Source organism: Phaenicophaeus curvirostris, chromosome 23 (assembly GCF_032191515.1).
Source record: "Phaenicophaeus curvirostris isolate KB17595 chromosome 23, BPBGC_Pcur_1.0, whole genome shotgun sequence".
Taxonomy (NCBI): domain Eukaryota; kingdom Metazoa; phylum Chordata; class Aves; order Cuculiformes; family Cuculidae; genus Phaenicophaeus; species Phaenicophaeus curvirostris.
This window is the reverse complement of record NC_091414.1, coordinates 8426676-8452689: the sequence shown is the minus strand read 5'-3', so window position 1 is coordinate 8452689 and position 26014 is coordinate 8426676. Positions and strand designations below refer to the sequence as shown.

The 26014-nt window shown below is 49.0% G+C and overlaps 1 protein-coding gene across 1 annotated transcript in view; it reads left to right on the top strand.

Moving 5' to 3' along the window:
* The first annotated feature begins 3929 nt into the window (after positions 1–3929).
* LOC138730417 (hydrocephalus-inducing protein-like) overlaps positions 3930–26014 on the top strand; it is a 30772-nt gene continuing 8687 nt past the window's right edge. Inside the window, exons 1-12 of the mRNA XM_069875590.1 lie at positions 3930–4064; positions 4583–4684; positions 6602–6721; positions 7428–7562; positions 10448–10647; positions 13511–13635; positions 14655–14856; positions 16432–16566; positions 17070–17157; positions 17896–17995; positions 20239–20357; positions 21861–22084. Coding sequence (XP_069731691.1) covers positions 3930–4064; positions 4583–4684; positions 6602–6721; positions 7428–7562; positions 10448–10647; positions 13511–13635; positions 14655–14856; positions 16432–16566; positions 17070–17157; positions 17896–17995; positions 20239–20357; positions 21861–22084 — 1685 coding nt within the window. The remainder of the gene's footprint in view (positions 4065–4582; positions 4685–6601; positions 6722–7427; positions 7563–10447; positions 10648–13510; positions 13636–14654; positions 14857–16431; positions 16567–17069; positions 17158–17895; positions 17996–20238; positions 20358–21860; positions 22085–26014) is intronic.

The following is a 26014-nucleotide window of genomic DNA, read 5'->3' as shown; positions in this document are numbered from 1 at the left end:
TTTTCTATGTGAGCTGTTGCTCTTTTTTTGTCATCTTCTCTAGTAGGCAGAGCCATCAAGATCTGATTTCCTTCTCTAGTCACAGGGCAACAGGTCATCCTCACCTGCTCATTTGTGTAACTGAAGAACTGTAAATGTTGTCTGCAAGGTGGAACAGATTCAAGCAGAATCAAAGTAAAAGTTCCTTGCCCCTCTATTGTGGAATAGCCTCCTTTTTCAGGCAGTGTCACCAGAAGTGAAAGCTCTGATGTTCGGACTGCTTAAAAATGAAATTTGGGAACAGAAGTGAGATTTAAAGTTGCAAAGTTTTCTCCTTTCAGTACAGAAGAGATGAAGTCTCCATTATTTAGTGCACAGGAAGGAATGAGACAAACAGTAAATTAGAAACTAAAAACCATGATGTATTGTCTTTCCCTACAAAAGAATAATTATTCTAGATAAGGCACTTGGCAGGAAGACCATGCATGGTCTAATCTAGGAAGCATGACATTATTTAGCTTCAGTTATCTCCCAAATACTGTTTAAAACTTCTAGCTTCCTAGTAAATTAGGATTAAAGACCAGTTAGCCTAGTGATGAAGGTCACTTTGTGATACATAGTTTGCCTGTGTGAGAGTCACAGGTTTTTCTGTGAAAGAAATCCACTTCTGCTAAACCGATTTTTATACAGAATGGATTGGTTTTGCCAAACTGAACTGGTTTTCAAAATTGTAACCAAAAGAAAAAGAAAAATCCTGGAACTGTGAGCCTACACCCCTTTCTGCATGAATATTTTGCATGTCATTAATGTGGACACGTATCAACTTAGAAAACAGAATGAAACTAAGAGCTCATTTCACATGGGCCACCAAAGAATTCTTGGCTCACTTCCACGTTCGGATGTTGTTTGCCTGCAACAAATTCACTATGAACACACCCCATTTTGTTAACACTTCCGGTTTAATGTGTGTAAGAGCTCTGTAGTTGGACAGGAAGATTCTTATAACGCCACATCAAGACACTCTTCCTTTTTGTGAGGATGCTGGGGTCTGATTTTTCTGCATATTACTTTCTTGCAGTGAAAAGAGGCTTTCAGACTCCTCTGATCCAACAGTACATTGCATGACCTTTGAATTTGGCTTGTGACTGGAAAAGCAAATTCAAAACTCACTATTACTTTTTGAGGCCTGATTCTCTGCTTAAACTGGCTTAAGTTAGTGATTTCACTATGATTATCCCCTATTTATATTGCTATTTTTGAGGGGAGAACCAAGTGGGTTGCTGGTTAGGTAGCTGAATAGTGACACATGGAGGGAAAAGAAAGAGGCATGAATGTACGTAACAGAAATGTAGAAGCCTATGCTCCATTCTCTGCTTGTGAACAGACCACATAGCACTTACCTCACCTGTCAGTGCATTGCGACCCCTCTCAGTCAGAACGAATAACCCTCAAATGGGATTATAATACTTCCCTATTTTTGTAGTCTTTTATCCAAGAAATGCAAAACTGAAAGAATTATTTGCTGGAAGACTCATATTCCCTAGAGTGGTTTGCATTGTGTGTATTTCCCCCAAATCATTTTCATATGACTACTGGAATGCTTCTCAAAATCTCTCTATTTGCCTTTGTGGATATTCCAAAACTCTTCCAGAAAGTCTAAAGTTCCACGGATTTTCTGGGATTATTTGATTTCAACTGGAACGTGACTCGCTTTGCTCCAGGCAGAAGAGAAACAAAGTCAGCGTGCATCTTCAGAAGCTGAGCGTGTGTGTATAAACACAGCCCTTCCACTGGTGACTCTTGGTTGTAGAGGACCATAAGCCTGTGTTTGTGCTCAAGAGGCCCTTTGGACGCTCAGGGTGCAGATCATTAGTGCTGGCTACAACCCTGTGGTGTTGGCTCAGCCAGGAGAGGAGGTGCAGGGCGGGTGGCTTCACCGTACAGCCAGGGAGTGAGTCCAGGGGGAACCGTCACCCTCTTGGAAGGAGCTGGGCTGGAGCGTCCACCCGGCAGAGAGCTGCATCCTCTGTGCTCACCACACTGAGTGCAGCCACCCAGGTCCCAGGCTGCAGGGAATGCCAGAGCCTGTCCCTGAGAAGTGGCAGCAGCAGACAGAGCGGCTGGGAGAGAGATGGCAACAGGATGAAGTGCTGGTGGCAGAGCAGCCTGAGGAAGGAGATAGTTTTAGAACCAGGGAATCTGAGGGACGGGCCATGGAGCCCTGCTCTGCCCTCCCCAGGACACCAAGAGGAGCAGCCCCCAACACAAAGCCGGGATGAAGAGGATCCTACACCCTCCCTCTCACTAAGGAGTGAGTGGGGGCAAGTCCACAGTCAGGGTGGCAGGGCAAGCCCCTCCTTGCCCACCTTGCTTTCCCAGCTTCCTCTGCACAGCAGCTGGGAGGCTCTGGAGATGGAAGGTCAGGCAATAGATGTGGATGGCAGCTCATCTACCCCAGAGATGTGGCCACGGTCAGACAGCCCCTACCTCCATATTATAGCCACCTCTATGGGGAAGAAAAGACAGGTTATATTTGCAGAGGACTCCATTCCGAGCGGAACAGAGGGTCTGATATGCCAGACAGACCCTCCCCTTCGGGAAGTCTGCTGCCGCCCTGGGTCCCAGGTTAGGGGCATCCCTAGGATGTTCCTAGCCTGGTACAGCCCTGTGCTATTGCCCATTCCTGCTTGTCCATGTGGGATCTCACGGAGCTGCAACGCACAGCCCAAGGGCAATCAAAAAGAGACTTCAGGGCCTTGGTACGTGTGAGAGTTCGGCCACTTGTGTTTTTACAAAATGGAAGTTTTAGCATTAAGATGGAGGGCCTTGCTGAACTGAACCTGTAATATTCCTGCAAAATATGATTGCATGAGCTGTTTTTTGCCAAGAAATGGCTGAGAAAGTATTTTGGAGAAGAGAAATGTTATCTCCTGGTACCTTTCTGGCACAGTACAAGATATGCTTAGGAATTTAAGAACTTATATACAACATATTGGGTAGAGAAATCTAACATATTAAAAGCAGCCGAGTAACTGCCTTGTAATAGCTTTGTGATAGGCTGTAAATTTGGGGAGAGGGTGGTGTTGCCCTGAAAAGATACGGTCTATAAACTTCTTCAGTTTTTGATAAAGGTTGAGGACCTTCCTGCTTGCCAGAGGGAGCTGCTCCTGCAATTGCAATCACGAATAAATGAAGAAATAATGGTGCTTCATAAGATGTGTGCCTCAGTTTACCTATTTGACTCATGAGCGGTTCTGACCTAAGGGAGGTGTGGGGAAGATGAACAGATGTCATCTTCTTGGAGAGAGTTATTTCACAATTTGCAGTAGGTGGATGGGAACTCCCTGCCGGAGCTGTGTGGGCATTAGCAGCCTTTTGGGAGGCCTGGGCTCTCGGGACGTGTTCGCGGTCTCCCTCCCCTCCCCTGAGCTGACAGACACTGCTCTGGATCAGGGGGGCTGCGGGCAGGCACCACCCCTCTGCGGGGACCTGGTGGGTGCTGAGCACCCCTCCGTGTCTGCCATCACATTCCACAGCCCTGCCACCCCCTCTGTGACCTCACGATGCCGGGTGGGTCGGGGCAGGCTAGGAGTCCCCATCGCCAGGGGACAAGGGCAGTAGCCCACTGGCGGTGGAGCTGCTTTGTGTGTCCCAAACCGTGTCCCGTGCGGAGTGGGAACATCTCAGACTGCTTCAAGAGCGCACAGATCGCTTGTCACAGGTTGTCCAGCCTTGCTGCTTGGCTGAAGCAGGGAAATAACTCAGGGTTTTACTTCTATGAATCTCAGCTCTGCAGCTTTAACGTGGTCTGCTCATGAAACAGGGTGGGGAGGCCCCCTGTTCACATAGGAAGGATGCCAAAGCCTGGAGACACAGGGGTATCCTATCTGCCACAAATGAGATTCTAGATTTTCAAAGTCCCGTTGTTGCTTTTTCCAGGTGACTGAGTCATGGCCACTGGCAGGAGCCACCAGCCTGTGGGGCTTCCCAAGAGGGCTGATGGATTCCAGAGCGAAGTGGCAGCATCTCATGATAGGAAGCGGGGCAGAAGGGCAGAGAAGCCTCTGACTGTCAGTACAGACCAGGTAAGAGCTGTGTTTGGGCTGCAAAGTTCCCCTGTGTCCCTCCTCTGCCCACTTCTCCTGTTGTCCAGCAGCACTGGGAAGCTGGCCACGGGCTCCCATATCTGTGCCACTGTGCTTGTCGGAGGTGGCTCTCATGGTGCAGTGAGGTTTGAGTTGTGAGCTGCTTCAGGGCAAGTCCAGAGTCTTGCCTGAATGTGCCACTGGAGCCGAGTTAAACGATTTTCCTGGGTGTTCAGCTGAACCAGCTGGAGCGTGAGAGTGTACTTCTTTCCATCCTCTGTGGGTGGTCAGTGATACCTGCTGCCCTGCTGGCACACTGGCCAGTGCTGCTCCAGCTGTACCAGACCTCCAGGAGCTGGGCGTGTGGTGGGCTGCTCCAACTCTGGCTGAAGACTTGGAGACATGACTGGTCCCAGATAGAAGAGGTTCCAAACTTATCTGTCGGTGGCATTTGAACAAGTAAAGCCTTTCTGGACCAATTTCTGTAGCTCTTGCTGAGCTGCTGTTTTGTGTTTCAGCCCACTCCTTCTGCCGTCATGAAGGAGAAGTCTCTCACCACCAAGCAGAGGCCGGCCCGTACTCAGGAGGCGAAGCTGCCCCGGATTACCCAGCTTCGAGATGTGAGTGAAGCCTCTTATCACAAAGTAGCCTTTTCCTGCCCTTCTCTTTGCTTTTTGATGTGACGTTTGCAGAAGGTGCCTGCTTGTAACAGGCTTGCCTCCAGCTCCTCCAGACCCCTTGGTGACTGGGCTCTGTGGTCCTTTCAGGCTGCGGGGGGGCAGTGGTTTCCTTCTGCTAGGGGAAGAAGAAAGCATATTTTGCCAGTGGGACATTGCAGTCCTGATCTGCACTAGGCTGATATAAATAACCTTTGCTGAAGGTGGTGGATCTTGAGTCAGCTTCCATCCCAGTTACCGTGGGTAAAGTGCAGTGCTGGGGGAAGACCGGGGCAGAACACAAGGGCATGAGGACCCTGCTAGTTTCCATCCTCCTGCTGAGACTGTGAAATGCCTGGAGTCAGGACTCCCTCAGGGGTAGTAGCACTGGCCTCTTGAGGGGATTGATGCAAGGACTACTGCCTGATGAGCAGAAGACCTTTATTTAGGCTTAATGGCTCCTTTATATATGTTAACTGGTGAGATCAGGCAATGTATTCTTTACGGTGATTGGGTTTTGCTACTTATTCCCCCACCTAGGTCAGGAATGTTATTGGCTAAGATTAACTGTTAATGCGCTGTGGTATTTCTTCTTGTTACTTTGCTTCTCCTTCTCTCAGCCAAAGTCTTTTCAAGGACAGCCTCCATTTCCCTGTGTCCTTCGGCCTGCAAAAACCTCCACAGCCTCTGAAGGCTGTAGGCCCTGTGGTAATTGCTTAAGATTTAACAAAACCAACTGCATGAGTCTTTTGGGTTGGAACAAGGTGTGGGAGCCTTAGGAGGGTGTTATGTTTGCAGCCTGCGGGATGCTGCCAGCTCTATGGGGGAATCGCCCTGGGCAGAGCGGAGTGGATGTGCTTTATCCTCATCAGTGGTTTCTCAGATATATGTTAAATCTGCTTTTCTCACATGACTGCTCAGTGTCCAAACCTGTCGATGACTGAGGTGGGCTCTTGAGCAGAAAATTGCCAGCAAAAGACCTGTAACGATTGGTTAAGGATTGCCCTGGGCTGCCCAGGAGCTTGGGAACACATCAGACAAGCACACAAGTAACTAGCAACGTGCTGCGGCCACTGGCTTCAGCATGACCAGGGTCTCTGTGGAGGAGCAGGGCACCCACCTGTGACTTTAGAGTGGAAACAACGCAGCTGCAAGTGGGGAGAAAAAGCAGGGAGGAATTTTCTGATGAATGCCTCTGTCAACACTTGGTGTTAGTGTATGTCTTCAGACATGCTTCTGCAGTGGCATTAAAGAAAACAGCGGTCATAGAATAAAAATAAAGCATCCATTTAAAGTTTATGGAAAAGGAGATGCCAAGCCCACTCTTACTCGTAGCTTAGGTGCAAAGAGCTGAATCTTACCACCATCCAGCATTCACCTCACCTCTCTTTTCCCTGCCGTGAGTGTTACCTCCTGAGTTGCTGGTTTCTAGGCTCTGTATGAAAAGAAATACTGAGGGCCATGTGGGGCTTGGTGCCTCGGTCTCACAGTAAAGATCATCCCAAAGTTGTCTGCCGTGGAGCAACTTTCAGTTGCTCCATGAGTGCTTGTGGCTGTTTCAGGAAGTGCTCTGGAGCTGTGTGACCACATCAGTAGAGGGCTCAGCTGGAGGTAGGCTCTGCTTTGCCTTCCTTTGCCAAGGAAGCCTCTTGGAGAAATGCCTACTAAGGAGGTTCTTAGTTTGAGCCTGCTTAAAGTGGTCCAGAAATTATTGATCAGCTCAGAACATGGATGGGTAAGCTCCTGTTTCCCCAGAGTGAGCCAGGCAAATGTGCTTCCCAAGGGACACTACACTTCTGTGGAGACCAGTCTTGGATTCTCATTCATGAATCTTCCTCCTAGCAGCTGAACCACTCACCACTGTCTGTTTTGTGTCTCCAGTTCTCAGCAGCTGACCAGCAAAAGAGCTTCTTCCAGGCTTTCCCGGCAGAGTTGGTATTTCAGAACTTCATTGCCCCTGAGGTCTATGAAAAGGCGGTGGTTCTGAGAAACAATGACAAGGTAAGTGCTGGGACATGAAGGTTTGATCACAGAATCCCAGAATGGTTTTGCTTGGAAAAGACCTTTGAGATCATTGAGTCCAATCATCGATCTAGCCCTGCTAAGTCTGACAGTAGACCGTGTCCCCAAGTACGACATCTACTCGTGTCTCTGTTTTCCTGTGTTCCTCTTTTTTTCTCTTCTTAAGCTTGCTTTTATTCCCAGTAAGGCCATGGTGTCTGTGGTCTCCTTCTCTTGCTGCTCCGCCTGCGTGGCTGTGTGGCACCGCGGCTTGACTGCCTCACTCACGCCCAGTCTGTTACAAGGGACTTTTTTCCTTCCTCCAGGATAAGAGATACTGTTTGACCTTCAGAGAACGCATTCCCCCTTTGGAGGTGTGACTGCATGGATGTGTGTAGGCAGAAGCAAGCAGGGTCTTTGGGCTGGTTGATGGTGTGACTGTAACTCCGTACTGCTGGTGTCTTCCCTGCTTGGCGCTTCCTTCCCAGAGAGGTGTTGCCCGGCTGCCTCTGGCCTAGAGCTGTTTGCCCAGGCAGAAGCCTGGGCAAAGAAGATTTGAGCCCACCCTTGTGTGGTCTGCACACTTACCTCTGGAGTGAAAGGTGCTCTGGCAGGGAGGCTGAGGAAGGATTTTGCCAGGGTGTGTCCAGGTCTCTTCTTGTGTTTCCATGAGTGGCAAAATTATAGTTTCATGTCTTTCCTTCAGGTTCCTCGGCTGGTGAAGGTCACCACGGAGATCTCACCATATTTCAAGTTGGTCAATCACGATCTTGCCTGGCACAAGGTACCACCTGGCAGGACTGCAACTTTCCACATCCTTTTCATCCCTGAGGAGAACAAGGTGAGAGTGGAGGCCCCAGGAGGGTCGTGCCTTCAGTGGAAGATGAACGTACAGGGCTGGCTTTGGAACAGGGCACCTGGTTTTGAGGAACTGCGCTGGTTTTAGTGGGGTGGTACTGGATGTAGGACTGGGGGAACCTCTGTCCATGTCGTGAAGAGGATGCTCTCGCAGTCTGAAGGCTCTTCAATGTTTCAGATTGCTTTTATCCTTCAGTGCTGGGCCATGTCCTTAGCTCCAACGAGGTTGCTGTGCTGCTGATGGCTTTGAGATGCCTGCCTGGAAGAGCGTGTATAGGAATAAGTAGGCAGACACATCACCCCAGAGCCTGAGGGCAGCTGTCTTGCTGTGCCTGTGTCTTCATGCACGTTATTGGGGTTGCTCTGCCTACAGGCCCCTATTCCATGCCAAATGCGCACTGCTTTTGCTCAGAGGTTTGACTGTCAGTGCTGTGATCCTTGCGTGTCTGAATCTCAGTGCTGTGCCGTGAGGGGTCAATGCTGTTCTCTTGGCCAGTTACCGGAGGAGGATTTAGTACAGGGCGTGGAAGGGAGGAAGCATTGCAGGGGAACAAAACCAGGCAACATCCTGCTACCTCTTAGCATGGCTCTGTTGGATAACTTTGAGCCAGCAGATGTTTCTGCACCAGGCCACAGTGGCAAGATCTCTTTGGGCGTGCCTGTTTTCTCATCTTTCATTTGGTGTTTAGATTTAGTTTTGCAACTTGTACTATCCTCAAACAGCATGGATATGGAAAACTAAAGAGAAAGTACCCTGTGATCTCTAGCTCCCCATGCTTATGGCATTATCTGTTTCTTTGGAGAGACTGAGAAATGATTGAACATCATTAATATTTAGGGTAAAAATTATGCTGGCTTAAGGGAGTTCTGCAAGCAACCAAGTGACATGAGCTTCATCTCACTGAGACAAGCTTTGCCAAATACACTGGTGCCTTTAAAATATGATTTATTAGTAACAAATAGTGTTCATTTTTGGGGTGGAAGAGAGAAATTGGTGTCCAGGAAAGGCAAAGTGCCGCTCTTCAAGTTTAGAAAGGCAGCAGAGCAACATATGAACATCACCACAAACAGAAGCAGGGTGAGGCAACCCCAGAGAGCCCTGATGTCCAATACTTTGTCCCTTATCTTACCCTTGAGCGGGTGAGTGTGTGGAGTAGGGAGCTCTGCCAGTGAGAGCTCCTCTGCACAGCTTCCGCCACACTAGGCGGTTTCTGCTGAGGAGCACGAGGGAACTGACAGTGGAATAGAAATGTTGGATAAATTGTATACAGTTTTGTCTTGTTCTTGGTGGAGTGTGAGTCACTGCAGTACCAGGGTGCTGCAGCTCAGCTGGAAGTGCATCAGCAGTGCGGTCAGGAGGGGCACAGCGCCTGCAAAGCCTCCTGTGCTGTGCATGCAGTTGCCTGTGTGCAGAATACCTGTTTTTCTTTGTGGGAGGTGTAGGAGCGCTGCCTTTGAGCTTTCTCTGCTTCTCTGCTGTTGTATCATCCCCAGGGACTGTGGCTATCCCCATGAAATGGGATGAAGGTACAAACTCCTCCATCATGGCTGGAGTCCTCCTGCCGTGGGGTTGATTTACAGAATTCTCTTGCTTTGAATTTGTTCTTCCCTCGGGTAAATCTGACTTCAGCTGCCGGCTGCAAGGACTTGAGAGAAGTATTTAGGACTGGTTATGCAGCAAAATGGATGGCAGTTTGCTGGTGTACTGGGCAGCTGTAAGGGTCCCAAGCCGAAGCCTGGAGGGTTTTGTTTGGAATCCCCCAGACGATATAAAAACAAGGTCAATTGCTGTAAATCAAAAGGGTTTTCCTTATTGCAAAAAAGGCAGAAGATGAAAGGCAATGTAATATGAGCAGTCGTAGGAAAGTGAGGAACAAAGATAGAAACTCAAGCAAGAGTTCAGAATAGGATTGCAAAAATAGTTACCACCATGGGTCTTCAAGGGTCCATGTCTCAGCAGCCTGGTGAAAAGTCAGGGCTCCCACGAAGAGTTAGTGGTAGGCAGAGGCACACATGCAAGTTTTTTGGATGCTTTTATAGCTTCGTCAGTCCAAGTTGTAGTGTCTCCACAGCTTCACCCATCTGGGCCTGGGCATTGTCACGCAGTGTCTCCAGCTCAAGTGTGCTTCAGCTTAGCAACAGCCGCAGTCCTTGAGGCAATGATGTTTTAATCTGGCTTTCTCACAGCAGTTAAGGTTGTTGTCGCTGTGACAATTATTATTGTTAGCCTGTGTTTGCAAAGAGCCTGAAATGACATGTTTTTTTCAGTGGATGCTCATTCAAATGTCAGTGGTGTCACTTGAAAAGCCAGAGCTCATAAGTGACTGCTTATCAGATGTGAATAAGAGAAGAGGAGCCTTGTCCCTGTAATGCTGTGGGAAATACGCGTGTGCCTGACACTCAGCTGACATTAAAACAGTTACCATGTGCAGCTTTTTCAGTATTACCAGGGCCTGAGTGTTGATTGTGCATGTGAGAAAGTCTTTTTGAAAATGAACCTGAGCATCCTCTGCCAAGCTTCAGTGATGTTGCTGCATTTCTGGGATAGGATCCAGTGCTGTGCACAGCTAGGTTCTTAATGGTGCCTCTGATAGTCTGCAGTGGGGATCGAAGCTGGTTTTGTTACTGCTGTAATCTCCCACATAAAATGACTCTGGTTTGGTGCCTCAGAATCGAAGTATCAGTTTTGTCTGGTTCTGTCAGCTTGCTTCCAGAGCAGGTGGATGGACGGGGCTGTTTCTTCCTTGTGAGCTCACAGCCCTGTGCAAGTCCTGCTGCTGGAATGAAACGTCATTAAGGTAAAAAGTACCATTGCGCTACGTGGATGGTACCAAATGCCAAGTGCTGAGACTGTTTCTTTCCCTGCAGGATTATTTGCACGAGCTCATCTGCATCACAGAAAGGGGAGAGTTTATTGTGCCAATTCGAGCTATTGGTGCTCGAGCTATCCTGGACTTCCCTGCTCACCTGGACTTTTCCATCTGTCCAGTCAACTACAGCACTCGGAAGACACTGCTGATTCGCAATGTTTGTAGTCGGGAGGCCCGCTACCGCATCAGCACTCAGAGGTAACAGAGCTTGTTTCTTCTGTGCAAACTACTGTTGTGTGATAAACAGTAAACAGAAACCAAAAGGAACCAGAGCGTGGGAGCTGCTCTGTTGCCATAGCTGGAAGTGGGCAGGATGGGGTTTCTGCAGTTCCTTACAGTGTTTGAAGCATGATGCATCTCCTGACAAAACTCTGCAAGCTGCAGTGATGTCTCCAACACAGCATGCAGCAAGACTGATTCTGTTAGATTGAAAGGGAAAACATAGGAAGGCACCTCGGCTGCCTTTGGGCTGAGATGCTGCATGGCAGCAGCAGCTCTGTGAGCTCGGCTCAGGCAGACCAAATGCCGTGTTCAGAAGCAGGTAAGCTCCGAGCTACTGAAAGAGTCATTTAAGATGGTGTCATCAGCTATGTCTGTGTAAGCAAGTGCAACCAGAGATGGTCAATCAAAGTGATTGGCATTGAGGCCCTGACAATAACGCTTAGTGGTCCAGGAACTTTGTTTTGCAAACAGAATAAATAGTGCTTTTGATTTTTACCCTGGGAGTGATCTTATTAGCCTCTGGATTGCCACACGGCTAAATGAATCCACTTCCCCCACCCCGAGTCAGGCCTGGATGTGAGCGTGTGGCTCGGGGGCCCAGGGTGTGACAGTTGGTCTGGCCCCTGGGACCAAGTATTCTTAAGCAGAATGAGCTCGAAAGCAGAGCTGAGCGGGCACTGGCTTCAAAACTGCACTGCAGCCTGAGAGCAGAGTGCTAACGTGGGTGCAGGCAGAATCATAGAATCATAGAATAACCAGGTTGGAAGAGACCCACCGGATCATTGAGTCCAACCATTCCTATCAAACACTAAACCATGCCCCTTAGCACCTCATCCACCCATGCCTTAAACACCTCCAGGGAAGGTGAATCAACCACTTCCCTGGGTAGCCTATTCCAGTGCCCAATGACCCTTTCCGTGAATAATTTTTTCCTAATGTCCAGCCTAAATCTCCCCTGGTGGAGCTTGAGGCCATTCCCTCTTGTCCTGTCCCCTGTCACTTGGGAGAAGAGGCCAGCACCCTCCTCTCTACAAAAGATGCAGCAAATGCCTGTGCACAGGTTGATGGCCTTTTCTTCCAGAGCTTTGTCTCTCCCAGATTTCCTGGAGAGTGCTGGAATATGCTAGTAGCTGGCTTGCAACCTCCTGGCCATAAGTACCTCCAGAAATGCTTACAAACCTCTGCCAGCCAAACATGCCCATTCTCTGGGATTACATGCACATGATTTTCCCACGGTCCCCTCATCAAATGCCTGGCGTGGGCTGTGTTGTGGGCAGCCTGCGTTGCTCCTTTTGGTCTCAGAAGGCAGTCACCAGTTTTCCAGTTTGCTGGCCTGGGAATGGTAATGCTTTGTTGACACCACATCTGCAAGGAAACCAGTTCAGCTGGCTGGTGATGAGTGGAGAGTTGCTTAGTCCCAGAGGTCTTGGTGTCAGAGCCAAGGTCAAGACTGCAGCAAAGACCCTACGGTCTGACTGGGGCTGCCTGAGTTACCACAGTTTCTTCTCCATCAAAACAAGGCTCAGAAGAGGATTTGACTTTTCTTCTGTGAATTGTGAGGGTCCAAGAGAAGCTTCCCCCAAAGCCTGGCAAGGCAGTTGAAGCAAACTTCTAGGATGCTCTTTAAGCAGGCTGCTGCTTTTCACTGTGGGAAATACATAGGCAGGAACCTGTCAATCACTCCACAGTTTTCCTCTGGGATTTCCAGATCTCCTTGTCACCACCAAACTAAATACCCAGGACATGTTTTTAAGGTGACAAATTGACCACTAGCAAAGCACTAAACCAAGTAAATTTTCTATTCTAAGTGTGGTTGTACAAGAGCCACCTAGCCCAGCTGCCATGTGCAGGAGTGTTTCATTTGGCTTATCACTAAGCACTAAAGCACTGAGTTTTGTATCTGTCAGCCAAGAGCTGTTTAGCTGGCAACAGATCATTGTCATCACTCATATTAATTTGGAGAACATCAGCACGCTTTCATAATTATTTCCAACACATTGCACAGAATTTGTCTGCTGGGCCAAGCAGACAGTTTACAAGCTTGGATTACAGCCCAGATTCCCAGACTGAATTGCTTGGGAATTGAGAAAACCTCCATTAAGTTCACCTTGATAGGCTTCTGTTAATGGTGATAAGTTTAGCTCAGCATTTAATTGTTCAGGCTGTAAATGGGATTCTCCTTTTGTTTCCATGGGGTAGTATCTAGTGTATGTTTGCATTCATTGAGATTTGTGTGATGTTTCCTTTGCTCAGAGCAGCTTTCATTGCAATGCTGATAAAATTGAACCTTTCCTAGCCTCAGCCAGGCTGTTTTTTGAAGGTAAAAAATGAATGCTGAAAATTAAACCATAATTATTCTCTGGTCTTCAAGAAACGCTTTCATTCTCCCTGTCTGATTTATAGCCTGTGATGTCATTGGAGCAGGTATTGCCTTGACATTTGCATCTCTTGAGGTGTGGTTTATAGGTGGCAGAGTTCCTGAGGCAGTCAGGGTCAAGTTGTGTGTGCAAACAGTTCTCACCACCTCTGTGCTCTTCAAAAACCATTCTCTGACTATATTGCTCGCAGCCAGACTCTTGAGTCTCACTGCAGAGAGCTGGGTGGAGAGTATGGAGGAGATGAGGTTGTTTTATACCATAGGATCTTCTGAAGTGCTAGATCCCTTCAGAAAGGAGAGTCAGCAGCTCTGTTGCTGATCCTGGGTGTTGGGGTTTGCTTCTGCTGACTGTGGTTTGATTGTTCCTTGCTTGCCTAAGTGAGCTGAAGTGAACTAGACTGCAAAAGGAATATAGTCCTCAAGTTTCCCACAGTAGTGCTGATATCTCTGTTTGTGTTGCAGCCCTTTCTCTGTCGATCCCTCCATTGGGAACCTTGGGATTGGCGAAGCCACACAAGTAACAGTGGAGTTTCACCCACGGAAAACCGGGAATCATTCCAGGTCCCTGGTTGTTCATTATGACACTGGTAAGCGCTGCATGCTGCACACTCTCAGCTTCCTTCAAAACAGTTATGATGCAGTTATTTTGAAATAAACTTTAAGACGGAGAGCAAATGATTACTTGAGGGATTGTCTCTCTAGCTTCAAAGCATGCAAATAAGCTAAATGCTGTTGAGATGAATTGCTAAAGTGAAATGGAAATATTTAATCACTCAGTCTTAAAAGCTGCTTATTGCAGGCGTGGAGCAGGGCACCAGGCAATGTCACCCAGCCTCACCTGGCAAGCTCTGGCTGCTTTGTCCCGCACTAAGTCAGACTCCCTGTGATTCGCATACAAAAAGCAGCCATGTGGCTCTTTCAGAAACACCAACAGCAGACTGTTTATTACAAAACAGAAGCTCTAAGGACAAGCCAGCAATCTGGGAGGTTGGGAGGCATTTTCTGTGCTTTGCTGCGTTGACTTGCTTGGCTCACCAGTGGCAGCATATCCCAATACCTCATGCTGCTGTCACTGTGACTTAGGCAGGATCAGGTGCACATTATATTGGTTTAATTTTTGCCGTGTGCTGCTGCTTCTCTTGTTCCTCTGAACCTCCCTTGTCTGCCCATGTGCCCCCAGATACCTTTGCTTGTCAGCACCAAGGGGTCAAGAGAAACACAGCCCTAGTGGCAGGTCTGCATGAGACTCTACGTGAGGCCTGGCTGAACTGGGACTCCTCAGTCACCTGAATGACCTCAATCCAGAATTCCTTGTGACCTGTGTGGGATGGCAACCCAAAGGCCACCTGGGCACATCTGAAAAATCTCACTGTCAGTAGTGTCACAGCATCACCTTGGGGCTAGATGTCTACAAAAAAAAAAAAGAAAAAGAGTGCTTAGTGTGGTGTCCAGGACATCCTCTGGTAGTCCACATGCAGCTATCGGGATGTGGTAAATGTTCTGGTCTGTGAAACTGTCAATACTGCAAAGAGCCATAACACTTCCTTTGCTCTGTTCTAGTAACAGCAAGTGAGGTGAGCAAAGACTCTGCTGTGCTTTGTTCCAGGTGAAGGTATCCACACAAGGCTTTATGGATCGGCTGTAGATGCCAGCATTGAGCTGGAGAAGGGCTCCGTGACAATTAAGAAGACTTACCTTACGCTGGCAAGCCGCGGCTCTGTGGTCCTCCGCAATCAAAGTGAAATTACGGCCCACTTCCAGTGGAAGGCTGCTGTTCCTCGGGAACAGGAGGATCAGCAAAAGCTGAGGTTTGTTTGAAAAACTCCTTTCAGCTGGGTGCTCTGCACAGGGGTAAAACTAACGTATGGCCTCAGAGTGATGTCGGTGCTTTGGAAAGGTTTAGGACGAGTAAACCATTCACAGTGTCAGGGGATGCCACTGAGCTCCGAGATAACAGAGCTCAGCACTTCCCATTCCAGTTCCACCCATGCTCCAGCTAAGGATTATATTTTGGGGGGAAAAATTTGCAATGACTAGACAGCAAGTTGGTGTTTTGTGGGAGCAGAGACCACTGAGGTGCAGAGATCCCTGAGCTCCAGAGGGTCCATGAGGCTGAGGAATGTAGCTTCAGGGAGCAGAACTATTGTGACAGTCACTGCAGTTGCTTCTGCTCCAGCTTTGATAATGTGGCAACTGGTTTCCCAGCAGGGTGCAGGGTAGAGTGCTTTGGTCCTGGTTTCCAGCAGAATGAAGTGTTTCTGCCCTTCCTTAGAGTCTGGTGAGAGTTTGGAGGTGGAGGGTTCTGTAGGGAAGGTAGGACAGCACAGAACCGAGAAGCGCATTTGGGCTTCAGCTGCCCGTGTCTTCATGGTAGTGGGAGATGGGGCAGGTTCTTCAAAGGGCATCATTGGTGAAGCTTTGCAGTTGCCATTTAGGTCAGCACAGAGAAACACTTACAGCTGGGTGAGTGAGTTAGAAATTACACACAAAAGCTTGGGTGACTTGTGAAATTCTTGTGTGACTTCTCAGCCTTGGGTGGATTTAGGTCTCTAGGAGTTAGTCTGAACCCATCATGGTTAGGAAACTGTCCTAAACTTGCGTGATTTTTTTCAGGGCTTCTGAGCAAATAAGGTTCAGTGTAATTAGGTCAGAAATGCCTTGAAGGACAAAACGAGTTTTCCACTGCTCTTTATTTTTAATTACCCAGTGCATGGCTTCCGTGGAATCTCAGTGTGTTAAAAGAAAACCTCTTGAACTTCTCTTGATACTTCCCCGGACCATTCCTTTTCCATCTCTTCCTACCTGCCTATGTCTCAGAGTGGACCCTGAGTGATCCTCTTTCCCCTCAAGAGCAACCAGGTTTCCCCACAGTAGACATTGACCCTTGTTGTTTTTTTTCTAGTTACATTTGGTCTTGAGCCAGTTTGTGTCCTCAATGCTGACCAGGAGGTTTTGTTCTTCCTTACTTGCAATCTTAGGGATGTCCATAGCTCCAGGGTGACTGTCCTGCTCTAAGAGAAACTTTTGAGGTCTTGGAGCAGGGAGGAGGCAGTGTGGGACTCTGCACTAGGATGTGACCCAAAATGACCTGGGTTGTTATGAGGTCTGTCCAGGGATTTGCTCTGTCTCCCTCCTGCAGGACTTTCTGGGATGTAAAGGTGGAATTATTGTCCGTGGATGGGTTGAGTTGAGGGTTGTCCATCTCAGTGACTGGAAGCCCTCCCCATGCACAGCATCATCTGTCAGCCCTGGAGAAACATTTCCCATTGCACTGCCTGGGAGTGAGCCGAAGTGAGGGGTTTTGGTGTTGGTGACAGCATTTGCCCGTGGCTCTGTGTGCAGCTCCGTGGCTGTGGTTCCTTTCTATCTGTGTTTGAATTCAGCTGGGTAGCGATCGCTATCCTCTTCTTACTGCTGCGCCTCCATCTGCTGCACATGCAGCCTTCCAGTTCTCCCTCAGAGATGTCTCCTGCTGGTTATTCACGGCCAGAGGACGGGCGTGGGAAGGGAGGACACCAGTATGCCAGCTGCGCTGCAGCAGTGGTCCCTTCTCTTCTCTTGGTTGTGAATGATTTCTGCTACAACTAGCAAGTGTGGGAGAGATCATCTGCATCAAAGCCCTGTGTTGAAGGCCAAAAAGGAAAAAGAAAAGGTGGTTTAAGGCTAGAATGAAGTATCTGAATTCAGAGGTGATGCCCCTTCCTTTCTCAGGGCCTCTGTTTTCATGCATGTAACCCCATCAAATTTCACCAAGTTGTTGCGATACCTGAATACATTCATCTGCTTTTCGAGTGTTCTGGGATCCTGTGCTGGAAGGCAGAACTTGTAAGTGTGGAGTAAAACTGCCTGCCGTGCCGGAGGGCAGCAAGTGGCAGTTGGATCCCTGGGGACCCCGTGGCACAGGGTCAGCCCCTTGCTGAGCTGCTGCTGTTCCTCCTGAGTGCGTCGCTTGTGCTTACCTGATGGTCACTGCAAAGATGTTGCTTATTAAATGATCTGCTTGGTTTGTCTCTCCCTGCAGGCTGTGCCGTGGCTTCCAGAAGCAGAGGGAGAAAGTGCAAGGAGACTCCCTGCTTTTCTCCAGTGATGTTTTCACCATTGACCCAGTGGTAAGTGATAGCTGAGAAGCTCCCTTCCTTCTCCTTCTCCTCCTCCCCCTTCTCCCTGACAAGGTTGCTTGGCAGATCCCACATCAGCTGGTTGGATGTGCTGAGAAAGAAGACTCCGGGTTTCTCTCATGGGGCTGGGAGAACTTATTGCAAAAACCATTTCTGAACTGCGGGCATCTGGCAGGTGGTCAGAGCTGCCTAAAGCTGATCTCTGTTGCGAGGGCTATAAATTGAGGGCACTTAAGTGTCCTTACAGCCTTCAGAGGTATCAGGGTGCATTATGTACTTCTAGGTATCTGTGCAGGGGCAGGGTGTCAGTGCAACACCTTTGCAACATAGAATGGAAAAATACATTTGATTTGCTCGATCTTTTCTGATCTAAGTCAAAGCGTTTGTGTAGCCATAGTGGCACAGGGATACAGTGGAAGATTTGGAGGAGAGAGGTCCCTTAGACTGCCTGGTACTTCTGAAGAAATCCTGCCTGATTTGCTGGAGTATGAGTCAGTTTGGTTCCTTCTCTCTAGCCTGAATTTAACCAAATTCTTCTGCCAGGTGCTGGTAAGGGTGGGGGCCTTAGAAAGTTTATTTTGCAGCTGATTCCAAATGCTCTTACAAATTTTGGTGACAGGTGTTGTTGGCTACTTTCTCTGCACTGATGCTCTGAGTAAGTGCTCCAGGTGTGGAGCTGAAAACAAGAAATGTAATATTTGAAGATGCATGATTTGTCTTGTGTTTTAGGAGGGAGATGTCTTGCCAAATTCTTCAGTTGAAATTAACGTGATCTTTAAACCCCAAGAAGCCAGAGTCTATGAACAAACAGTCTACTGCGACATCTCAGGTACGGCTCCTTCGTCTTCTGTCAGGCACAGGGAAGGCGAGGCACAGCCTTCCAGCTCCCTCTGCTCTTGTGTAATTGCTAGGAAGGGTCAGCGACCAGCAGGGTTGTGCTGGCACGTGCCCACTGTCCCTGTGGTTTCCAGGTAGCCTTCTGTCCAAGACCAGCCCTCAGGATGCCTGGCTCTAAGCTTGGATCACTGATCCCAGAACGATCAAAGCATGAATTTGCCAGGGCTTTGCCAGCATTTGCTCTCCTGTGAGGTGTCTGTGAAGGCCAAAGAACTACAGAGCAGAAGAGCTTTAATGGACAAGTACGATGCTCCTGTAGACCTTTTCCTTCCACGATGAGTCTTTATTACACATATGCATCATCAGACTACTGAGGTGGTAGGAGCTGAGTTACCACTGTGCTCCCAGGGCGCAGATCACTTCCCACTGCCCAGACGCTGCCAGACCTAAGGTGTCTGAGCCCTGCTGAGCACAGGGTGTCTGTGAAAGGACCTCCTCTGGCTAGCACATGCTTCTCTCCCTGTGTGGGCATTGTCACCTTGTAGCTCTGAGTCCATGGTGCGTATGGGTAGCATTGCCCAGGGCTGGCTGTGAGCAGCAGGGTGAGCACCCTTCCTGGAAATCAGAGTTCAGGTAGTCTGTTAGACAAGCTTTATGTTCATCCCATCTTTCAGAAGTGCTGTCAAGCCTTTTTCTGGGAGCAGTTGTCATTGCCCTACCCAGCTTCGCCCCTCACAGCAAGCTGTGTGATTCAGGTTACTTTGTCCTTCCCCTGCATCTCTGCATGGTGCTCCTATGGGTGGTTTTCAGGAGCAGGGCATGGCTGTCTACCTTCCATCCAGGGAACGTGATGGTTTTCCCCATCTGAGAGGAAGAGGGGAGAGGCCCGTGATCCCCAGCTCCCATTCTGGAAGGTGAAGAAATTACTGACCCAGCTGCTTTGTTTCTTTCCTGACTGCTCTGAGCTGACAGATACAAATGTGATGGAGCAGCTTTAAACAGTAACTGTGCAGGGTTTACTGGGCAAAAGCTCCCTGTGGTAATTACACAGGGCTTGTGTCAACAAGAAGTCTTCCTGCCCACCAGCTGCAGTTGTTGGGGCTGTGGAAGGAAAGGATTGATTTGAAAAGATGCTCCCAGGCGTTCCTCACTCAGTGCTGTGCTCCTGGCTCTGAGGTTCTTGTACTGGTGACAGCGGTGTCCCTCACACTGCTGCAGGGCTCTCTAGGGGTTGTGGCAGGAAAGCTTTTTTGTTGCAGAGAAACAGGAAAACTACTTGTGTGCAAGCTTATAACTGGTCTGGGAGTCACAAGAAATAGAGCTGGGTAACTGATGTGTGTTTAGCAGGAGGAGCCTGTTCTTGAGAAACCCTGATGGGCCCTGGTGAGAGGTGAACTCTTCCACTGGCTCCTTGGGAGAGGACCTCTAGCTGGTCATTTAAACGACGTGCCTGCCCCTATCCCTTACAAAATAGAGCTGATCCACTCGATTGTCAGGATGGAAACTGTCCCAGAGCCGAGGTGCCTGGTACAAAGAGTTTAAAGAAGAAAATGATGATCTTTAACTAGAGGATCAATTATTTCTGCTTCTTGGCTTCTCTCACTGCCTTGTTCATGCATTTGGGTGCCGGTCACAAATTCCTTTGGAGCTTGATGTGCGGGTGGCATGCATGCCTCTTGCTGGGATTATCTGGCAGCTTTGCTGCAGTTGTAGTGCTGTGAACTTTGCAGCTGGATCTCCTGCCTCACTGGAAAGGGACTTTGCTGGCCTCAGCTTTTTTTGCAGGTCCTGCGCTAATGGCTTAGCAGATGCTTCTGGATTGGTTCTTTACAGAACTGATCAGCACTGGTCACTTGGCAAAACTGGCAGTTAGGCAGTGGTCTGAAATTTGCTCTTGGAAAATATTTAAGCTCAAAATGAACTTTCTTAATTATTCATGCAAATAAAGCCATGGCTCTTGGGCGCTGGGAGGGAGCAGGCGATGTGGGGCTCAGCTTCTGAAAATTCATTTTTGTGTTCGTCTGTACGCAGAACTGCAATTGGTTAAACTTTGAACTGATTGGTTAAAAATTAGGCAGCAGCCCAAGGGCGTACCTCCTGCGGGTCCTGTGTCTTCTCCTGGAGCATCTAGAGCTGGTCCCTTCCAGCCTGGAGTCAGGGACTAGCGTGGAGGCAGCCTGGAAAATCCAGGATGACAGAGGGAAATATTGTAATGAAACAGAAATCTCTCCCCAGGCCGTGAAGCCAGGCTGCCCCTCCACATCAAAGCTGAGGGCATTGGGCCCAAGCTCTGGTTCAGCAACGAGCAACTGGACATTGGGGACGTTTCTGTTGGATGGGCCCGCAGCTGTGAGGTGAGCAGTAGGGGTACACAGGAATTGGGGTGGATCCTGATGGCTTTCTGGGCAACTGTGAGCCTTGTGGACCCACGGGATTTCTGGCAACACAGGCAGTTGTGGGCAGGGAATATTGACATAACAGTCAAATGGTTGGGGGGGGTGTCAGAGAATGTGGATGCTTTTTGATGGGGTCCAAAATGTGCATGTGTTGTTCATGAAGCCATAATCCCTGCCTTTGGGCAACTTCCCTTTGAGGTCAGCTGGGAGGCTTCATGCAAAAAAAACCCAGCACCTTGACACAAAAGCAACAGTGGATCAAAAAGCCACTTGAGTCTTGGGACATTTCTGGCTCTAAAGAGAGCAAAACATTTCTGGAAAGAAGCAGAGAACTGTCTACATATCTGCAAATTTGCCCCTCCTCCCCCCACTGTCAAGACTTTTGCAAAAAAACCAAGATAGAGCAAAGAAAAGAGGTAGAAAATGAGGTGATACACCATGCCAGATGCTTTCAAAAGATGGACTCTGGCCGGCGAGGACACATTAAGGTGTTTTCTTACCAAAACATTGTGCTCTCTGCATTTTTAATGCTGGTACTTTATTGACTCTCTCTGTATCAATTTATCAGTATCATTACCTGCGAAAATATGAATAAGTAGGTGATGTTAGTGCCACACTGAGCAGCAAGTGGCAGGGCTTGCCCCTGAAGCAATTAGGAACATTCCAGCTCGGTTCTGGGTGGGCTTCTTGGTGACAGCATGCAGGCAGATGTGAGCACTCCTTCCCTGACATGAAAAGAAGTTCATCTTGGCAAATGCTGCAGGATTGTGTCAATCGTTCAAGGCAGCTGATCTACTGAGTGTTCAAGAAAATAGGCGTGGTTCTGAATTTGCAGTTATTCTCGCAATGGTAAATTCATTTGTGGTGGCTGTATTTAGGGAAGAGAAATTCTTTGGAGTAGATGGAGCAGCTCTGCACCTCCCGCTCATCCTTTCCTGATGTATCAGTCTAAACAAGGATGGAGAAACTGTCACATTGAAGTTAAAATTAAAAAAAAATTCTGACTGATGTCCTGTAGCGGAGCTGGAGAGCGTTCCTGAGGTTGGTTTGAGTGCAGCCCCAAGGTATCTGCTGCAGGCAGTGACCTTGTCAGCTGCAGTGGAAGCTGAAGGTATTCTGCCTTTGGCAGGACCAGACTCACCTGGGGCAGAAGCTGTTGTGGGTGAGTCACACACGAGGCTGCAGTTGGCCTTCAGGGTTCTTAGGGACAGGGCTGCATTGACGGGGTGATGCTGTGCAGCTCCTCTGCACTGCAAGTCGAAGCAGACTGCTCTGTGTCAGTGGGCTAAACCCAGAGTGACTCTGTTCATGTGAAGTTATCACTGCTTTGCTTGAGAAAAAACAAAGGCAGAACTTGTCTTGTTTGTATTTTCTTTGGCTTCAGCAAAGCACAGCCCATCAGCCTTCTGAGAAATGGAAGATTTCTTAATGTATTTCTGTTTTGCATTCTTACTGCTGCAGGTGTTCTTGTTTAACGAAGGAGACATCGATGGTGCCTTCAGCCTGATACCTCCAAGTACAGCTCTGGGCTCCTGCTTCACCTTTCATCCCCAGAAGGGCATTGTTTCACCGCATGGGTTCCAAGTCATCAAGATCTCCTTCAGTTCTACCACCCTGGGGAAGTTCACGGAAGAGTTCAGGTTCAGGGTGAATGGATCTGCTGAGCCTCTGACTTTGACTATTGGGTAAGGAGGGGTGTAGGAGCTCTTTGGGCACATCTGTAGCCACCTCTGGATAATCATCTCCCACCAACCTCATTTTGTGATGAAGCAGAGGTGTTGTCTAAGGTCTTTGTGTGGGGTGTCTAGGATCAAGACAAAGACGAAGAGCCAAGGCTTTTTAACCTTCACTCCAGTTTGAATCCTGCAATTCCAGTAGCAAATGAAGCGCGGTTCTTTATAAGGGGAAGTAACTGTGCCTCTGATGCTCTCAATACCCAGTGTAGCTCTGAAAGCCTTGAGTCCCTGTGGGAAGCAACTTTGCCTTCCTGGTGGGTTGCTCTGCAATTTTCCGAGATGCTGTGTGCATGGAATTTGGCAGCAGTGGGTTCTTTCTGTGACCCTTTGCTACCCCTGTGTGAGACCCCCAGGGCTTGAAGTGATTTCCGTGATGGGAAAGAGTTTGCCTGACGGGGAAAGGTGTGGAGTTGCCTGCTGCCCAGCCCGGGCTCCAAGGACCTGGAGTGATTCCTTCCTACAGGGAGCTCATTCCCCCGGGGGCCCTGGCAGACAGTGGGATGGTATCAGCTCTGGGCAGCGCTGGTCAGAGACGTCCCACCTGAACACACAGCAGGGCCAGCAGGGCCTGGGAGGTGGCTGACGGCTGGGCCAGCCTGGAGCAATTCTGCAGCCAGAAGCAGTGTTTTTAAAATCCTCTGTTAAAAATCCATACAAAATGGGAAGCAGCAGCCTCGGCTTCATCTCTCATGCTATAAGCTGTCTTCCCAGCGCTTGTGCAGTGAGAGCTCCGGTGCCTCCTTTCTGCAGACAGAAAAGTGCTGATGTGGGAGTTGGGAAGCCCAGCAGCAAATGCTGTCCCAAGGACTTGGGTATCATCCCATGGGCTGGTGCCATTGCAAAAGAAAACCCTCGCCAAGCAAGGGGGAGAAGGGGAAAAGAACAACTGATGATAGGAGTGGCAAAGCTCCTTTCTCGGGATCCAGGCAGCCTGCGAGCTTGTCACAGTCAGTCTTAAGCATGGGCTGGGGGACAATGTGGTGTTGGCAGGAAAGCTGGTGTTGGATGCTCTGGAGCTCTGGGGCTGCCTGTGCCTCCTCAGCATCCAGGCTGCCGGGCTGCTGCTGTTGGGAGGCACTAGATCAAAACAGTAAAGAAATCAAGGGACTCCATGGTTGATATGCAGTGCTATAGACCTATGCAGTGCTACAGGCTAGGAGAAGTCTGGCTTGAGAGCTGCCTGGAGGAGAAAGACCCGGGGGTGTTGCTTGACAGCCGACTGAACATGAGCCAGCAGTGGCCCAGGTGGCCAAGAAGGCCAATGGCATCCTGGCTTGTATCAGAAACAGCGTGACCAGCAGGTCCAGGGAGGTTATTCTCCCTCTGGACTCGGCACTGGTGAGACCGCTCCTCGAATCCTGTGTTCAGTTCTGGGTCCCTCACCACAAGAAGGATGTTGAGGCTCTGGAGCAAGTCCAGAGAAGAGTGAGAAAGCTGGTGAGGGGGCTGGAGAACAGGTCAGCACCCTCCTCTCCACAACTTCCTTTTAGGTAGTTGTAGAGAGCAATGAGGTCTCCCATCAGCCTCTTCTTCTCCAGGCTAAACAACCCCAGCTCACTCAGCTGTTCCTCATAAGGCACAGAGCCATCATTTGTTCAGGGTCCTTCATGGGGCCAGCAGTGACCTGAGGGCCAACCCTGCCTAGCACAGAGCTCTGAGCCGCATCGGTGGCTCTCAGATGCTTTGCCTGAGCTGCCTCCTGTCCACGTGGATGTCATGCTGAGCATGATGGTGACTGGTTGATTTGAAACTCACCGTGGTCCTGAGACCAGATTTTGCTGATCTGAGTGGTAATGCAAGCTGAAAGCTTAGCACGTCCCTAACCAAGCTAACCCTTGTCTTTCTCCTCACAGGGGCTGTGTCTTTGCACCAGCTGTTCATTTTGCTGTACCTTCCCTCGATTTTGGTGATGTCCCCTTTGGTGAGTGCACCCCGGGCTGGGACCTTGAGTTGAGAGGTCTGTGTGTGGCCAACATGGAGCACTGCAGCATGAGAACATCCATCACTTGTGTTCCTCCTCAGCGGCCTTTGGGGTGTTAAACCAGGGCTGCTGGTTGCTTAGGCAGTATTCAGCTGCCATGAGATCAAAGGGGACCAAAGGAGTAGAAAGTCAGTGTGTCCTGATATCCCTCGTATCTGTCCAGCCCCAACCTCGTGATCCTTGGTGGGAGAATGACTGTGCAAGCCCATGTCCCAGAAGGGCCCAGGGCGTGGGACTGCAGGAGAAAGGAATTTACGCCACATACGAGCCTGTAGCTGCTCTGGGTGAATGTTCCTGATGCAAAGCAAGGCCACAATTTCCCACCTGACCTTCAGCGTGAGATGTTATGCAGCACTGCAAGGGCACCTTGTTATCACCAGCCAGCAAATATGCCCAAACGATGGCTCTTCATCAGGCACTGATGTCCTTGGAGATGTGGGCTCCTTCCCTGCTGACAGAGCCGGTGGCTGAGCAACCAGAGCATCTCCACTGAAATGCAGATTCTGGTTTTTCATCTCAGTCTTAGAAAAGGCTTTTTACTGAGATGATCTCCAGTTTAGGTGCAAAATCACTTGTGGATTGATTGAAGGGCCGTTATCATTCTGTGCCCAGGGTGCTTCTGTTCATGGACCATTTAACAAATCGAAGGTCAAGTGGCTTCTTGTGGAGTGGCCTGCAAGTTGTCCCGTGCTTGGTCTGGTTGACAAAAACATGAGATGCCTTAAGGATCCTGCCTAAGGAAACCACATTGGAATGCTTTTCATCATGCTGTAGTTCCCAAGCTCCTCCATCCTTTGTCTTCCTGTAGCTTCTCCTCAATGCCAATACTCTACTTGTTCACAGAGTTAAGAGGGGATTTTATGGATTCAATGTTCAGAATAAGTGGTCTGTCTGGGTGCGCACTCATAAGTGAAATATAATTCATGCTGTTTTGGGTGGGGGTGTGAGAGAGCTCCTCAGTTAAAGAGAAAGAAACTTCTTGTGTTCAGCATTGCTAAGAGCAGGCATTACCAAGGAAGCAAGCTCTGTGATCAGTATCAAAGGCAACTTCAGGGACAATTAATTACTTGCCTAGTTTCTCAAATTGGCTGTAATTCAGATAGAAAAGAGCTGAACTCCAAGCACAGTTTTATCATAACAGGGTATTCACACTAGGATTCCTTGGATAGTTGGGTACATAAATTCATACTTGGGTTGTTTTCCTAGGCTTCCCTTGCACATTGTCCTGTCGCCTCATTAACACCACCTTGAGGCCCATGACCTTCAACCTTCGCATTCCTGGGGACGGCTACGGAGCGCCCAGTGTCACCAGTTATGCTCTGATGTCAGATGACACTTGCCTGTCCTGGAGAAGTGGAGCTCAAGTGAATATGAGGCCAACTGAATTTACCATAACTCCCTGCAGAGGGACCATCCATCCCCAGGAATTCTTGGATATCCAGGTATGGGAACAGTCTAGCCGTACGTGCTGGAGCAGGTGGAGCTGAAGCTTTGCTGTTGTATGAGAGGGTTTTGGTGCTGCTAGCATACACAAGTCAGATACGTGCACTAGTGTTAGGCTCTTCTTGGCTGCGTTACTCTGGGGCATTTCTGCAGGAGCACCATTTTCTCTCCAAAATCACAAGCTGAAGGTCTTGTACTGTATTGTCAAGGAGAGAAGCCATTCATGTTTTGAGAACTGCTTAGAGCAGTTTCTTTGATTTACTGTGGGCAGAGGAAAGATGAGGACAGAAGGTGGCTGTTATAAAAAGAGAGATGTCATTGCATGAAACAGTTTGTTTTTCTGCTCGGTCTGATTTTGCATCTCCTGTTGAGCAGAAGGAGCTGTATTCACTGCAGAGATCTCCAGAGCAGGCTGAAAAAGCTCTGGGACCTGTGAACTGCACAGTGTAGCTGGG